At 32.4% G+C, this 19,026-nt stretch overlaps 1 protein-coding gene across 1 annotated transcript; it reads left to right on the top strand.

Annotated features, from left to right (window-relative positions):
- The first annotated feature begins 12,109 nt into the window (after positions 1 to 12,109).
- On the top strand, positions 12,110 to 14,974 carry LOC130955202 (U-box domain-containing protein 17-like). Its single transcript, XM_057882023.1, has one exon. It carries the CDS (start codon positions 12,635 to 12,637, stop codon positions 14,777 to 14,779), a length of 2,145 nt encoding a protein of 714 aa, XP_057738006.1. The 5' UTR covers positions 12,110 to 12,634; the 3' UTR covers positions 14,780 to 14,974.
- The last annotated feature ends 4,052 nt before the right edge of the window (positions 14,975 to 19,026 follow it).

Raw genomic sequence — 19,026 nt, 5'->3', positions numbered from 1 at the left:
CCTTATAAAACTAATTTTTGTTATTATTTAATAAATTTTTTAACAGCGATATCGTATTGTCCCAAAATAAAAAAGTTGAGGGTCGAAATATCTTTTTTTTAGACAAAAATTACTTTGTCCTTCGTAAAAATAGATAAAAACTGGATTAGGTGTTTACTCCTGCTTTTATTTTTTAGATCAACTTAATTCTATTTAGTAGATGAATAAATAGAATCATTCATCATGTCATAAAATTTCTTCCCAATCCTTGCTAATCTTAATTTTGGAGTTGGAAATGTTTTATTGGTGTAAATATACAAGTTTGCCGTATCAAAATTAGGGACACACTACTATTCACATAAGAGCAAGTGAATAAACCAACTAACTTATTATTTGGGCACCTATCCTTTTAAAGTTATATATATATATACACCGGAGTACAACTTTAACACTAGTTTAATTATTTTGCATTGACCACTTCCAAGTCCAAGATAGAAGATACATGCATTTCTCAGTTCAGTACTGTTCCTATGATGGCAAATTAAAAACATATTGATTTCATGCATCTCCATTAATTGGTTTTAGACTTGTAGATTAATCAAACCGTTATTTAGGGTAGAAAAAGACACTAAGCTAGCGTGTAGTTCAGAGTTTATAGCCACATGAAAAGACAAAGCAAAACAGCTAGCCACTACTAATTTCCCACCCTACATTCCTTCTTGCTTCTTGTGGCCAATTTGGTTCCTTGATTTTATTGATTTAGCGCTATATATTATTTAATTAATTTATCATTATTATTATAGCGCGTATAGCAGCAATATTTATATTATTTTATTGAAATAAAATTGTTGACTAGTTGACTTTGGCATTCCTTCGGGTATAGGTAAGAAAATTGTGTGTTAGCAACGATCTCAAATCTGCGTGGTCGGTCATTTTATTGGCCGCGAAGAAGACAGCAACCACACAAATGAATCCCTTTTCCTTCTGCCTTTATCATAAGCCTACTATATTTTATGACAAAGTTCTTGTTTTTGTCTGGTTTTCTAGAGGCATTCCCTGCTGCCACACGTTCTCATTAATCTTTTCGTCGCAAATTATTTGAGTAGTTGATTTCAAAAATTAGCTAGTTCTATTCGATATTTAAATTTGTTTTTTTTTTCACAGAAAGAATTATACCGTTGACTCTTTTAAAAAGAATATATAATAATAAAGATAATATTTAAAGTGAATGAGTCACCTGTATTTATGAAAGTATTGGGCCAACCATGGAGAGCTCTCGACCACCGAGGAGACTTTATGGAGGAATCAAGTGAGAGAACATAAAATGAGAAGACACCACATCCAACTCAAAACCTTAAAGTGTCAAATTAATGGGTCTCTCATCTTATAAACTCCTCACTCTTCCATACTTTTTTTGATGTGAGACTAACTTTAACACTCCTCACACTTGCAATACTAACAATTTCACTCTCAAGTGTGAGCCTCCACATCAAGCATCAACTCCCCTCTAGCTCCTTCACCACCACGAGTATTCATCCATCACATTGCCACAAAATACCGCGGGACACGCCGCCCGGACCGATTAACCATCGACTCTGATACCACTTTGTTGGACCAATCGTGGAGAGCTCTCGACCACCAAAGAGACTTTGGGGAGGAATCAAGCGAGAGAACATAAGATAAGAAGACACCACATCCGACTCAAAACCTTAAGGTGTCAAATTAATGGGTCTCTCATCTTATAAACTCCTTACTCTTCCATGTTTTTTTTTTTTTTTATGTTAGACTAACTTCAACACTCCTCATACTTGCAATACTAACATAGAATTGGGTAGTTTTTAACTTTGGATGAATAGATTTAGTTCGTTTTTACTTTTTTTTAATATTAAGACGGATTAGTTTGTTTTTACTTTATTCAGAGATGTTGATTGATCTAAATTTCAGTTTATAAATATATTTGAGTTGGACTATTGCTAATAGATCAGATCAATACTAAAGAGAAAGTTTAAAAGGCAATAATTTTTATGTTTTGTGATCAGTATTTAACTATCAAAAGAAAAATGAGTTATCTCTCATTATTTGATTTAATCTCATACCATTAAAAATACTATTAATAATTAATTGATGGTTACAAAACATAAAAATTAGTAACCTCCTAACACTCTTTTAGTACTAGATTTCTTTTTTTTTTTCAGCTTATAAAATGCGTATAAATCTTAGAGAGATAAATAAACAAATAACTTAATGATATTACTCCTTATAAAACATAAGAACAATTCTAATACTATGTTACCGTATGTGCTTAATATTTGCCCAAAACCCTAAAATAAGGAGAAGCACCCCGAATCTTCATGTTCCAACGCTTGCCACTTGGCAAAATTTCACGCATACAGATAAATCTTATTGCACCCTTCGTGTGGGTTGAACAAGCATAAAAAGCTCAATTTTAATTACTAAAATTTTATGAAAAAATAAATCTTTTTCAAATTAAAGCTAATTTTGTAATTGTCTTAAATGTCATCACTAAAGATTTTTTTTCTTCATAACTTACAAAAAATATATATGAAAATGATTTAAGACACCAAACAACAACCCTGCATGGTTTGAATTGGTTTTCTTACGTAGATAAATATTACTTATTATTAGCTTCTCGTATCAATGCGGTGACTTATTGATTTATTTATTTATTAAAGATGAAGTATTAAAGAGATGAATAGTCCATAGTCAGAGATAATAATTCACGTGGTTTTGAGTGTGTATGACGTTTTAGTCGGCGGATCCGGTAAGCTAATACCAAGTAATAACCGGAATCAGTTCGGCAGTTTTTTATTTTTCAAGAAAAAATAAATCACTATTTGTATTTATAAAAGATACAAACGCTAACAAATGTATTCATATGAGAATAAAATGATAATTGTAACTACAGACAATAGTCTCCATGTACTAAGAACCTAAGAGTATCCGAATGTTAATTATGTAATTGGTCTGTTATGGTACTTTTGACACACATAAACTATCTTCTGTGATTACAATTGTCGTTTTATTTTTATATGAATACATTTATTCTTATATCAACATCTGTATTTTTTATGGGTATAAATGGTAATTTATTCTTTTAACAAAAATATAATAGCTGCATGTGCTTATAACAAACAGTTTCATAGCTAAAAACTTCGAATGTGTCCCCTGATTTTGGGTGTTTAGGGTTCTTGAGATAAACGAATTAAGAGCCAAATGCCACCAAGCAATAGGCTCGCCAGCAGCCACGGATTAATAAAAAGAAAAGAAAATAAATGCATAGGCTTGATAATAAAATTGAACGCATATTATTCTATTAGTGATATTAATTTTAAAGTGTATGTGATAAGCAGCATGCATTATCGTTATTCTTCCACAACGTGCTTTTGTTGTTACGTTGTTATCTATGTTTGAACACTTAAAATTAATGGTGAAAAATAATGAGTATAAATATACTAATGAATGAATTAATTAATTAGTCGGCTAAGAGCGAAAGGATATTCAACTAATATATTTATTATTCATTTAAGCATGTGATTAGAAAGTTTTAATATTGTGACCATCATGAAATCACTCTTCTTAAATTCTCTAAAATTGATTTAAAAAAAAACAATATAAATAGTTATATTTTTAATATTATTTTAATAAATTTTTTTAAATTTATTTAATTTTTATATAATTCTTTTTTTTATTTGTCTTATGCTAAATTTTTTATTTTTAAAATTCAACAAATATCGAAATTTAGACCTTTCGATATAAAAGTCTGATATTATAACATAAAATCACTCATTCCAAAAATCTAAAAGGATAAAAAAATACAATATAAATAATTATATCTCTAACACTCTCTCTCAAGTAAGAGCTTCAATTCTTTTTAAATTTGTTATATATATATATATATATATATATATATATATATATATATATATATATATATATATATATTCGCTTTTATTTCTCTTATACTATTTTTTTTCACTTTTAAGATTGACCAAGAATTAAACTCTATAACATAAAATTTATCATATCATGAATCACTTCTCTTAAAAATTTAAATTAATAAAAAGGTATAATATACATAATTATATTTCTAACCTTTTTTCAAACAATAATCTATTTTTAAACTTATTTGATTTTTGCATAATTTTTTTATTTATCTTATATTATTTTTTATTTTTAAAATTTATTAAAATTTAAACTCCAAATTTGTTGGACATATAATTTATCATATTATAAAATTATTTTTCTTAAAAATTTAAAAGCTTAATTTAATAAAAAAATATGAATAATTATATTTTTAACTGTTAATATAGTTAAAATTAAAATTAAGAAAAAAAAAAAGCGAAAGAGGTGAATTGGCACTGGCATGTTTGTATGTTTTCCCAGAAATTACAGCAAAGCTAAGTCTGCAGTCTGCAGTCTCCACACACCCATTCACATTAAATGGCGTGGTGGCCCCATTACCTTTCTAAGTCAACTCTTCCCTTCTTGGACTCTTCTATGTATCTTCTATCCAAACTTTTACGTACCAATGTAAAATGTAAATTTAGGACTTTTGAGTTATTTCGGTCAAGTAGTTAAAAATATTATTATATTAAAATTAATGGAATTAGAAACAAAAATCAATATAGTTTATTAGTGAAATTCCTAAAAGAAAGAGTTATAGAGAATTTACGGAAATATAAAGAAAAACAAAAATATCAAAAATTTTTAAATAAATAGAAATTACATTTTTGTAATAAAATTGTTTGGGACTATAGTTTAAAATTTATATATAGTTATAATTTATTTTTTTCTTTTATTTATATTTATTGATTATTATTAGAATAGATATATATTATTAAATATAATAAGTATATAATTATAAATATTACGCATATAAAAATATATATATTAAATTAAATAAAATAATTTTAAATTATTATTATTATTATTGTCTAATATTGCTCTTTCAAATTTACCACTCATATCATCATACGTATATCATTAATGAATGACATGCAACGTTACTTATTATAAATATAAAAAATGGTTAAAAAATAAAATAATAAAATTCAGTCTAAAATAACTAAAATTTTTTATTTTGTATTAATTAATTATTATTTAAATAAAAAGATAATTTTAAATATAATAAACACATAATTATAAATATTATTTATATAAAATTATAAATATTAAATTAAATAAAATAAATTTATATTATTATCTTTCTAATATTACTATAAATATAAATACAGTTATATGTTGAAATTGTTAATTCTAGATTCCTAGTCCTATACCATATGCAATCCGTTTGATTTCGGAACCCAGTTATTTTTAGTTTATTACCATATGCAGGTCTAAGTAAGAAATTTATAGAGTTTTTGGATCAAAACAAATATATAATATTTCAATAATGTTTTACATCTATATAAAATATCTATCTAAGTTATTTAAATACTTTTTTTTTTAACGCATCTTCCCTTTTTTTTAAAGTTACATGAAATATACGTATGTTCTCTCTTTTTCCTATCAACATAACAGATTTACTTAAATCTCTTTTTTAACGTAAATATTCTTCTTCTTCTCTTCTTTAACATTAACGATTTGCATTATAATTTTCGGATCTGTAATCTCTATTGTTCATCATTCTTCTTCTTTTTTCTTATCTTTTGCTCGTTGTTCTTCTCTGTTATTTGTCCTTCTTTTTTTTTCTTTTTCGATTTTATAAATTTATCTTCTTCGTTTTCAGATTTCAATATTCTATTAAAATAATGAATGATTCAACTTTAAATCAATTAAATGAGAGTATTTTATATTATTCTTCTCATAACAAATCAAGCGGACGAGGTTTGAATTTTTTTTAATCGAATTAAATGGAATGCTTTCTCTTCAAATTATATTCTTGAGTTCTTGTATATGAATCTGTTTGCTTTCTCTTCTAGATGAGTTTTATTGTTATTAATCTTCTAAAATTGTAAATTAATCTGTCGAAAATTTCAGCAAATTAAATTTTAAAATTATGGATTCTTTTTTCTAATCTATAAATTTGGGAAAGTCAGGATATATTAGCATCAATTAACATTTATTAGAAATATTTAGTATATCTGAATATTTATAATAGATATTACATCTTTATTATTACGATTTTCTTAGTACCTATAAATACCCTTTTATATTGTATCGTTCTAGAAACTAGAATACACTCAATAGTACATCTCTCTTACCTTTCTAACATGGTATCAAGAGTTTAGGTTCCTTTTTCCCATGAACATTTGTTCATTTTTCCTTCTTCCAGCAGCCTTTTTGTCCTTATTTTTGCTCGCCTTCCCGATTTTTTTATTTGTCATCGACCATATCATTGTCTTCGTCTCATCGTCACGAGTCCAGAGAGCCTAGCCCCGCCATCTACCTCAGCCGGACGCACTACCACGTGCCGCCGCAACGTCCCTGCCCGCTCCATCATTTCTCCTCTCGATGTTTTTAGCAATCGTTGGATCTCCGCCAAGATTGTACGGTCTAAGAGCCTCCACGTGTCATGTCGCCAAGACTCCCACCCACCCGCGTTGAGAATCGCTCGTGACCCAGCCCGATTCACTGGCTAGCCCGCGTTCCAGCTCACTCGCCAGCGTGTCTCCCCATTCCAGTCAGGTGTCGCCACGTGTCACCCGTTGCTGACATGGCACTGACGCAGTACTGACGTGGCAATCAAGTGGGGACCCCTCTAAGATTTTTTGGTGAGCTCTTTTCGATTCTGTGCTCTGTTTTTTCAATTTCTCTCCCGATTTTGCGGTTTCTTCTCTTTTTCATCTTTGTCTCTATTATCATGGCAAACTCAGATATTTTTGCTACCATCGACAGAAAGGATCCATTCTATCGAAACTGTAACCGTTCTTGGAACCTCCTCTCAAACTGTCATTCTGTTGAATGTTGCACATGCCAACAGAAAGGTCACATTAGCTATATTTGTCCACAACAGTTTTGCCATTACTACAAGTTCTCAAGACATGTTATTACTGCCTGCCCTACTCACCCATCACGTTCCAATCAGAACAAGTATCATTCTCGTTTCATTTACACTAATCAGAATGTGCCTGCTTTTATTGCTAGTACTGTTGCTACTGCATCCTCTGCTTCTCTCAATTCACCTTATCTTTTTCCATCTAACATTGAGTCTCTTCTTAAGCTACTTCTCTCATTTTCTGGTAATACCTCTGCCACTCTTTCCACTCCTCCAGGTAACTCTACATGGTATTTTAATTCTGGTTGTTTTAATCACATGTCTCCTTTGCATAATCCTTTTTTCTCTTTGCTTACCACCACAAATGTACCTTCTGTCAACACTACTAATGGTTCCCTCTTGCATGCAATACATAAGGGTTTTATTTCACAGTCCAATCTTCATCTTCCTGATAATTATTTTATTCCCAACTTACACTTTAATCTTATCTTTCTTGGTCAACTTGTTGAACTCAATTTTGATGTCACTTTTTCTATCTCTGGTTGTCGTGTGCAGGATCCTCAGACGGGACAGATCATCGGGACTGGACACAAGGTTGAAAGGTTGTTTGAACTCGAGAATCTTCATATTTATGTGTCAACTCTCTTTACTGCTTCTTCTCCATTTACTCTTCACTTGTGGCATCACCGTCTTGCCCACAGCTCCTTAGGAAAATTGCGTCATCTTGTGTCTAAGGGTGTTTTGGGTTAGGTTAATCAAGAGTCTTTTGATTACATCTCCTGTCAAATTGCCAAACAACGTGACTTATCTTTTCACAATAATTCTTCTCTTGCTTGCTCTCCTTTTGACCTTATCAACTCCAACGTTTGGGGACTCGCTCCCACCACTTCTATGGGAGGAGCTCGATACTTTGTAGTTTTTATTGATAATTATTCACGCTTTATTTGGGTTTATTTGATGACTAATTGCCATGAGCTACCTTAGATTTATATTAACTTTGCCACTATGATTAAAACTCAGTTTTCCAAGGTCATTAAAATTTTTTGGCGTGATAATGCTATGGAATACCATGACTCCAAAGTTTTAACTTTCCTTGCTGAATAGGGTACTTTATTTGAGTTTTCTTATTCCATTATGTCTCAACAAAATGGACGGGCTGAACGCAACATCGTCACATCCTTGACTCTGTTCGTGCAATGCTTCTTTCTTCTTCGTGTCCTGAGTGTAATTGGGGTGAAGCTATCCTTACTGATGTCCATGTTATCAATCGACTCCCTTCTTCTGTCCTTGGTAACATTACTCCCTTTGAGCATCTTTATCATACTTCTCCAGATTACAGTTCTCTTCAAGTTTTTGTTTGTGTCTGTTTTGTTCTTCCTTAGCCTCATGAACATACTAAACTTGAACCTCGGGCTCGCATGTGTTGTTTTCTTGGTCATGACTCTAAACACAAGGGTTATCGTTGTTGGGATCCTCTTTCTAAATACATTCGTATATATCATCATGTCGTATTCTGGGAGCATCACATGTTTTCTAAGTTCTCCTCCTTTGAGTCCATTTCTTCTACTCAGTCACCGTTTTTCACTAACCCCAATGTTGATCTTTTTCCTAGTGATAATTTTACAGGTTTTGTCTCCAGTCAACCTCTCGAGCCTTCTACTCTTCCGCCTTCTCCACCTCCCGGTGATTCCAGACCAAACGATGATCCTTCTCCTACTGTCATGCCTCCTCCCTCCAATCGTTCTTCTAGGATAAGAAATTCACCTCCTCATCTTCTTGATTATCATTGTTTTTCTACTATTCTTCATTACCATGAGCTTCAGATATTCCGAGAAGCCTCCACAAATCCAAATTGGCAGCAAGCAATGAAGGAAGAAATTCAGGCACTTGAAAATGCACATACTTGGAACTTGGTTAATCCTCCTTCTGATCATGAAATTGTGGATAGTAGATGGGTATACAAGGTCAAGACTCGCTCTGAATAGGGATTTAAAAAAGAAGGTCTTTATGAAGCCATCCCCAGGATATCCTTGTTCTTCTAATAAAGTATGTCTTCTTTGCAAGGCACTCTATGGTTTTAAGTAAGCTTCTCGTGAGTGGTTTGATAAGTTCAGCACTACTATATGCAATCTCGGCTTCACTTGTAGCCTTCATGAGAATGCTCTCTTTATTCAGATTACCCATAATGATGTGTTTCATGAACACACCAAACATATCGAGATTGATTGTCACTTTGTTCGGTAACGTCTCCTTATTGATGTCATTCGTCTCATCACTGTTGGAACACTGTATCAGACTGCTGATATCTTCACGAAGGCTCATCATCCAACTCATTTTCAAATTATGGTATCCAAACTCAAGATGGTATCCTTAGCTCCCACTTGAGTTTGAGGGGGATGTTAGAGAGTAATTAGAATCAATTTATATCAATTAGTATTATTTATATTTATATAGCATATCTGTATATTAATTATAGGATTGTGTGCTTTTATTACTTTGATTCCTCTAGCACCTATATATACCCATTGTACATTGTACCTTTTCGACATACTCAATAATATACCATCCTTTATATAGGTGCTAAGAGAATCGTAATAATAAAGACATGACATTCTCTCATAAATATTCAGATATACTAAATAATTCTAATGAAGGCTAATTAATCCTAATATATTCTGACATCTCCCTTAAACTCAAGTGACAACTTGAGTTTGAAATATTTTTAAAATAACGAATTAAAAAATACATAAACTGATAGAACGGGTACAGACAGAACTGCCAGAAGGAAGAGCATATGGAACTGTCGCTATCTGAAAGAAACGCAGACGGAACTGTCGCTGTCTAAAAGAAACGCAGACGGAACTGCCGTTGTCTGAAGAAAGCGCAGACGAAACTGCCACAAGAAACGCAAACAGAACTGCCACAAGGAAATGCAGAAAGAACTGCCACAAGAAAAGCACAAACGGAATGCCACAAAGAAATGCAAACAAAACAGAAACAAGAAAACACAGACGGAACTGTCAGAATAGTGGCCAACTACCGAAAAACTGCTAAAAAGATGGCGAACTGCTAGAAAACTGCTGAAAAAGTGACAAAGTGTAAAGAGATAGCAAACTATCAGAATGTGACGAAAAATATATGGTTTCTCCATGAGAATAAGTAAGTAGTGGATTAATGAGATAATCGGAGAGATGAAAAAATATCAAAGTATTGACAAATGGGAAGAAAAAAAATACCACGGAAAAAAGTATGAAAATACGGTAATTTCAACCGAAGAAAAACAACATATTCTTTTCATGGAGGATAACCTGACTCTGATACCATGTTAGAAATAAGAGACCAAACTGGAGAAAGGATGATATATAATTGAGTATGTCGAAAAAGTATAATGTACAAAGGGTATATATAGGTGCTAGAGGAATCAAAGTAATAAAAGCATACGATCCTATAATTAATATACATATATACTAAATAATTCTAATAAATGCTAATTGATCCTTATATATTCTGACAGGGTAATTAGAGTTTAGCAAAAGTTTTCAATCTGTAATTCACTGGATTAGGAATCAAGAAAAAAATTTTAGGTTTGAGACAATTTTTCAGGATTCACAGAGTGAGAGAGTAAGTTGGGGATTGAAATTTTGAAAAAATTAGGGTAAATTTAGTCTAATATGAAAATTTTTTACCTATTGTTGTTTTAATTTAATTATTAATGACACATAAGTAATTAGTTTAGGGATGCTGCCATCTCAGCAAAATACGGTGGCCAATTTAACATTATTTTCGTCGGAGATGTGTTCCAACGAGTTTGAGGGTACGTTTGTCAAATTTTAAAATCATTCAAGGACCATTTTGTTAATAATAAAAGTTATGTACCATTTTTGTCAGCGTCAAAATCTTTCGGATACCGAATTGGTATTTACCTTAAAAGCGTAAATAAAAATAATAGTCAATCTATCCCTATTATCTTACCCTGTAGAGAAAATTATAGGAGTAAATTATTAAAATAATATTTAAAAGTTTATATTGCTGATAAAAAAAAATTTCAAAAAATATTAAGAAAAAAAGATAAATAGATTCCTAAATTTTTAATAAAATTCCGAAGATACATAAGTTCTTAATCAATTAAAAATATAAAAACGTCATTTATCTTCTAAAATATAAGATATCTAAGTCTCTCAATCTAAAATATAAGGACAAATAGGTCCTGCAGAAAGACTTAGATGTCTTATTTTTTAAAAAGTAAATGACTTTTTTGTATTTTCAATTCATCGATAACTTATTTGTCTTCGAAATAGAAAGTTGAGGATCTATTTTTCATTTTTTCAAATGTTATTGATAAATATGGCTCCAAAATTTTTTAAAAAGAGACAAAAAAAATTAAATATTAAATATATATTCTAAAAATAAATTTTAAAATATTAGATTTTGATGTATATTTTTGTAATTATTATTAAAAAATATATTTTTTTATTTTTAAAATTTGATAATTTTATGTCAAATAAATTTTTTTAAAAATTTTTTAATGTAAATGACTATATTTTTTTAAAAAAATCTAAAGATCAAATATTATTTTAATTTTTTTTATTTGTTAAATATTTATTCAAATATTATTAAAAAACCTGAATAAAATAGTAAATTATTTGTTAAATATAAAATTTTTTAATTACATATAAAATATATAATATTTATTAATTATTTTTATCTTATTTTTAAATTATTAAAATTATTTTATTAATAATATATTTTAAACGTCTTTTTGTGAACCACTAAAATCTTTTGGATTGGAGCTGTAGTTAACTTAACCCAAAGAAAGCAAGCATGTTACACACATATCTAGGAGTTTGCAAACACTGTGGACTTTAAGGCAAGTCTGAAGTCATAGCCCAAGAAAAGCAAGTAACATGGCATCATCAGAGGGTACCACACACCATGTTTCACTTCCAAAGTCAAAACCAAAACAACACTTATACATTTCCCAATCCATCCTTTGCCTTTGTACTGTTTTTAGGTCGATGTGTCTGACAAAAGTAACACTCTGCCTAAGTCTATCCCATGAGCCCATAATTGTAATTTCATACAAAAGCTAACCTATCTTTAATCTTCATCTATTGCAGCTAAGATGAGGTGATAAAGAAAAGGAGCGAAACATAACGAAAGGACCAGAATCTGCATATAATCAAAAATCAATCCGTCAAACATAGGAAAGTCATTTTCACGAAGGCTGCAACCTGCAAGCTATAGAGAAAGAGAGAGAGAGAGAGAAAAAAAAGAAAAATAAAAATTAGAAATTGAAGTGAGAAGACAAAATAAAAAGTCTTTGGAAATTCAGTCCCTATTTTTATCTTTCTCATATACGCGGATTCGGCTGATTTTTTTTATTCTTGATATCTCTTGGGAGTTCCGACTTGTTCATCCTTCTTCTTCTTAACCCTTTCAACATTCAAACTCTCACCAAACAACAACTGTTTCATAATCCCTTCTTTTTTGTGCCCTTTGGCAACCTAGAAAATTATTTATTTTCCCGGAAAATCCCACAGATCTGAAAGGTTCGCCAAGTTCTTTCATTTTCCTGTGCGAATTGCTCGTCTCCTCCAATTACCATCTGGGTCTCGAACGAAATTTCACACCAGTGAGAGATTCTAGCTGTTTGGCTTCGTGTTTTTGAATTTTGAAATCCCTAGTTCGCCGGTTTCTATGGCTTCAGGGGCTATATTCTCGTCGCTGCGGCGGAGAAGGTCACCGTCGTTGGAAGCATTTCTGGCCCCCGTTGACTTGACAGACGTTGCACTCGTCCAAACGCTCGCTCACGTGGCCACCGAGCTCGTCACGTGCTTCTCCGATCGACCCTTCTTCTTCCAGCGCAAGAATTCCAGGTCCCTGATCCGAAAAGTGGAAGTCTTTCAGCTGCTCCTGGAGTACCTTAGCGATTCTTCAGGCGCGTGTCTTCCACCTACCGCCGTGCTCTGCCTCAAGGAGCTGTACCTGCTTCTCTATCGGTCCAAAATTCTTCTTGATTACTGTGCTCAATCGTGTAAGTTGTGGCTTTTGCTTCAGAACCATTCGATTTCTGGCCATTTCCATGATTTGAACCAGGAAATTTCAACCCTTTTGGATGTTTTCCCAATTGGGGATATTGGGTTGAGTAAGGATGTTAGGGAACAAGTTGAGCTCTTGCAGAAGCAATCGAGGAAGGCTAGGTTGTTTATAGACAAGAATGATGATGCACTTAGGATAAGATTTTTCGCTTTTTTTGATGAATTTGAGAGTGGGAAGATTCCTGATTCTGCTGAATTGAGGGATTTCTATGTTGATAAGCTTAGGATTTTGGATGCTAGGAGTTGTAGAAGTGAAATTGAGGGTTTGGAAGAGCAGATTGTTAATCATGAAGGGGACATTGAGCCTACAATTTCTGTGCTCAATGGTTTTGTAGCGATGACGCGGTATTGCAGGTTCTTGATCTTTGGGTTTGAGGAGGATGAACTTGCTTTGGATAATGGGGTTCAGAAAAAGATCAAGAAGAGATTGATTACTCAGGAAATCGCCGAAACATTTATGACTGTTCCAAAGGACTTTTGCTGCCCAATATCATTGGATTTGATGCAAGACCCGGTGATAATTTCCACAGGGCAAACATATGATAGGAGTTCCATTTCCAGGTGGATGGATGAAGGCCACACCACTTGTCCAAAAACAGGGCAAATGCTTGCCCACAATCGCCTTGTTCCGAACCGTGCGCTGAGGAATTTGATAGTGCAGTGGTGCTCTGCACATGGAATTCCACTCGAACAGCCAGAAGTTATGGATCCAATGGCTGAAACTTTTGCATCAGCTTGTCCATCCAGAACTTCCCTTGAAGCCAACAGAGCCACAGCGACACTTCTCATCCAGCAGCTGGCTAATGGGTCGCAAGCCGGGAAGACTGTTGCTGCTAGGGAGATAAGAATGCTAGCCAAAACTGGTAAAGACAACCGCGCTTTCATTGCAGAAGCGGGGGCAATTCCTCATCTTCGAAATTTACTATCATCTCCTAATGCTGTTGCTCAGGAGAATTGTGTAACTGCATTGCTCAACCTATCCATTTTCGACAAGAACAAAAGCCGGATCATGGATGAGGAAGGGTGTCTTGGATCGATTGTCAATGTCTTGAGATTCGGCCACACAACAGAAGCAAGGGAAAATGCTGCTGCAACATTGTTCAGCTTATCTGCAGTTCATGACTATAAGAAGAGGATTGCAGATAAGACGGGAGCTGTCGAAGCTTTGGCAGGATTGTTGCAAGAGGGGACTTCAAGAGGAAAGAAGGATGCTGTAACGGCTTTGTTCAATCTTTCCACTCACACCGAGAATTGTGTTAGAATGATAGAGGCAGGCGCAGTAACGGCTCTAGTTGGAGCTTTGGGGAACGAAGGAGTCGCGGAGGAAGCAGCAGGTGCCTTGGCCTTGATCGTCCGGCAGCCGGTTGGAGCCAAAGCAGTGGTGAAGGAAGAGGCAGCAGTTGCCGGATTGATTGGCATGATGCGTTGTGGAACACCAAGAGGTAAAGAGAATGCAGTTGCAGCATTGTTGGAGTTGTGCCGGAGTGGCGGTGCAGCTGCAACTGAAAGGGTGGTTAAGGCACCATCTTTGGCCGGATTACTTCAGACCTTGCTTTTTACCGGAACAAAGCGAGCGAGACGAAAGGCAGCTTCACTTGCAAGAGTGTTTCAGAGATGTGAAGCTTTACATTATGGTGGATTAGGTGTAGGGTATGCATTTGCCAGCAATTCTGCAGCAACTAGGGATACAAGCTTTGCTGGTGATGTTTCAGTGCCAATGTCCATTTCTGTCCCAGTTTTATAGTGGTCATACTCTCCAGTGTTGTTGCATTCCCAATTTTTGTTGTAAAAGTCTCTACAGATTCTTTCATTGAAATTTATAAATGATAAGAAATTATAGCAATACCATATGTATTTATGAGGTCCACTGAGTGTTGTTGTAATGAGTTATATGAAGAAAGAAAAAAATATAGACCATTTCTCTTATTTTTTGCTACTATCCACAATGAATCTATGGTTATAGGTCTAACAAAGAAAATGATATTAGCTTTGTAATTTAATATAATGTAAAACTAAGCATCATGTTTCTACCAAATGTGAAGCATGCATGATTCTTGTTAGCACACACCACTGGTTCTGTTCCAAGAAGAATCTAGACCACGCGGCTGAATGTTCCATTCTTCTTTCTCAGTCCATGGTGACTTCAAAATAGCACCCTTTTTTTTTTCCTTCCAAAAAGTTAGAACCAAATTTTGATCACAAAAAGATAAAGCTGATTTCTCCCGAAAATTATTCTTATTCTTTTATATGTTTTCTTTATTGGAAACAATCTTATTTAAATCATGCATACATGCTTATTTGATAATATTGTTCCTTTAAAATTTTAGTGCATCTACATATTCGAAATCTAAATTGAAAATGTCTAGTTGAATTCGAGCATCTTCTTATCAACACATTCGTTGGTAGAAAATTCTTCATCTTAACGAGTTAGATGAAAAAGGAACTTAAAAGTAATTTGACACCCGTGAGTGGTGCAAGATGGTCCTAAATCCTAATTCAAGATTCATCACCAATTGTACATTCACATAATGGCACAGTCGACCGAACCAATTTTGTTCCAACTAGATTCTGGTGCATGTCAGCTCAAGTTTCTACCATATACTTTCAAACGAAATAAAGAATATTAATTACTCCGGAGAATAATTAATATTTAGCAGTAATTGTGAGTCCCTTATTATATAAATTTGAAATGCCTTTCTAGACCTTTAGAAATGTATGGATTCTATTTTAGTCAAAAACTACTAAGTGTGTGTTTGGCAAATGTATTGGAGAAGAGAGAAGTGAGTTTGAATCTCTTGAACGTTTTATTTATATGTTTGACAATTTTTTATCTTTGGACGCAGAAGTGATTCTACTCTGTATCAGAAATTATAAATTCTTGCTTTTCCGTTCACCTTTTTAGGTTGGACTGAAAAAAATTTCTATATACCAATTATGTCATTCATTATTCATATATTTGTTATTTGTTTTATAATATTTTTTCTCTAATACTCTCTCATGCATATTATTATTTTTTATGAAACTCTTACTTTTTGTTTATATGAATTTTTTAATTTCTATATACCAATTATGGAGTTAAACCCTAAAATGGTCCCTGAGATTGGCGTTTTGCACTGAAATCGTCCCTGAGATTCCAATTGCACCAATTACGTTCCTGAGATTGAAAAAAATGCACCATAGTAATCCCTGACCCATTTTCCATTAACGACGTGATGACATGACATGATGACGTGGACTGTAAGTGACACGTGTCACTTCATGATTTGGCCACGTGTAATGGTAGTATGATGTGGTGACCAGTGACACGTGGCATGCTGACGTAGATAGTTGTGCCACGTGTCACAATGTTATTTGGCCACGTGTCCAGTTGTGCCACGTGTCGCAACATTATTCGTCCACGTGTCATCCATTATGCCATCGTTGTATATGCACCAAATTAGTCCCTCACTTTGCATTAAGTGACTCATTTTAGTCCCTGAAATTGAATGCCGTGCACCAAACTAGTTCCTTCATCAATTTTTTCTCATTTTTTTCTATAAATTCAAATTTCTCAATATTTTTGAATGCATTAATTTCAATTCTATTTTTTCACATGTTCTTCAAATAAAAGTGTTTTTATAAAATATTTTTTCTCTTGCGAATACCCTATTCGCCGACTTGGAGTTAACGTGAAGGCTTTTCAAGCACCTTCACTACCATCTCCAACATCTTTCAGTACTTTTATAAAATATTTTTTTTCTTGCGGATATCTCTAATAGCCGCCGTCTTGGAGTTGACGTGAAGGCATTTCAAGCTTCCCTCATTATCATCTCCGACCTCTTTCGTCTAGACTGCAGAGATCAAAAGTGGTAGTGAGGGTGGTTGAAGTGCCTTCAATCTGTCTCATTTATACATAACGAAAACGTGTATTTCATAAGAAAAAAATATTTATTTTAATTATTAATTTCTTGTTAAAAACACATTTTTTTATGAAAAAAATGTGTATAATCAATCATATAATTATTTTTTTATAATAACATACTTATATATTACAAAATTTATCAATATTAAATTATTAAAAAATTATATAATTAAAACTAAAATCTTAAAATTTTTATAAAAGCACTTGTATTTAAACGATATATGAAAAAATAGAATTGAAATTAGTGTATCCAAGATATTAAAATTTTAAATTTAAAAAAAATGAGAAAAAATTGGTGAAGGGACTAGTTTGGTGCACGACATTCAATTTTAGGGACTAAAATGAGTCACTTAATGCAAAGTGAGGGACTAATTTGGTGCATATACAACGATGGCATAATGGATGACACGTGGACGAATACTGTTGCGACACGTGGCACAACTAGACACGTGGCCAAATAACATTGTAACACGTGGCACAACTATCCACGTCAGCATGCCACGTGTCACTGGTCACCACATCATCCTACCATTACACGTGGTCAAATCATGAAAGTGACACGTGTCACTTACAGTCCACGTCATCATGCCATGTCTTCACGCTGTTAATGGAAAATGGGTCAGGGACTACTATGGTGCATTTTTTTCAATCTCAGGGACGTAATTGATACAATTGGAATCTCAGGGACAATTTCAGTGCAAAACGCCAATCTTAGGGACCATTTTGGGGTTTAACTCACCAATTATGTCCTTCATTATTCATATATTTATTATTTGTTTTATAATATTTTTTCTCTAATACTCTCTCATGCATATTATTATTTTTTATGAAACTCTTACTTTTTGTTTATATGAATTTTTTAACTGTTATTGTTATTTTTTGTATAGAATATTATTTTGCTTTGTATTACAATTCTATTAATCCTATTAGAGTAAATAATACTGAGAATACTAAAAAAAATTAAAATTTATTTAGATATCTAAAATAAAATTATAAAATAACATAAAATAATTATTTAAATGTATGTCTCTTTTTGTAATTTTTTATCTAAAAATAATTTTAAATAATATAATCCAAACAATATTTAGTTTACTATAATCTATTTTAAATAAAAATTAACAAACATAAATCACATTAATACCAACTCACTTTTAATCAAAATCAATTTTACAAACTTAATTTTATACAAACTTTCATTTACAAACCGTAATCCAAACACACACTAAGAATTCTGACGATCAAATTAGTCTAAAGTTCAAAAAGATAAGAATTAAGAATATGATTTCGACTTAGACGTGGGCCTTAACCGATCACAATCCTTGGAATGTTTTTGTATGGTCCAAAGAATGCATGGAGAAATATGTCACCATTGCCTTAATTAATTTCTTCTACCAACTATCCCTTAATGAGAAGTGATTGGAGCCACACTTGACTAGTATTTTCAAAGTTGCTGTCACTGGCATTCCTTAACCACTCTTGAGGGTATCAATTACACACACACATATATATGCATGTTTCATCGCCTAGGAAAATTGCAGCTTATGAAATAGTGCGTTTTTAAAATAACGGTCTATCTAGATAAAATAGTATATTAAAAAATTATCATATTTATTAATTTTTTAAATATTAATTTATTTAAGAATAAAATACTAAATTGGTCACATATGTTTGGACGTAATCTTATTTTGATCCTTAAGGTTTAAAGTATCTTATTTGAATTCAAAAAAATTTCATTTAACTTTAATTTAATCCCATTGTAAGGTTAAAATTAAATAATTAACAGAATGTCTTACATGAGAGTAGTACAAGAACAAGGTTCATAATCTGGAGAACAAGTACAAACTCCAAAGATATAAAATCAACCATAGATGTATCAATATATTTATTTATCATTCTTCTTACAATTTAAATGAAATATTTTCTATAGAATTAAAGAGAATGATAAATAAATGTATTGATGCATCTACAGTTGATTTTGTGTCTCTGAAGTTGAGTTTGTACTTGTTCTTCAAATTATCGATCTTGTTCTTATACTGCTGTCATATAGAACACTAGAATATTTCATTAATTATTTAATTTTAACCTCACAG

Source organism: Arachis stenosperma, chromosome 10 (genome assembly GCF_014773155.1).
Source record: "Arachis stenosperma cultivar V10309 chromosome 10, arast.V10309.gnm1.PFL2, whole genome shotgun sequence".
Taxonomy (NCBI): Eukaryota; Viridiplantae; Streptophyta; class Magnoliopsida; order Fabales; family Fabaceae; genus Arachis; species Arachis stenosperma.
Note: the sequence above shows the minus strand (reverse complement) of the source record. Positions and strands in the feature narration are given on the sequence as shown.

What these genes read in the sequence shown, in the direction of transcription:
- LOC130955202 (XM_057882023.1), top strand. Translation starts at nt 12,635, where the DNA reads ATGGCTTCAGGGGCTATATTCTCGTCGCTGCGGCGGAGAAGGTCACCG.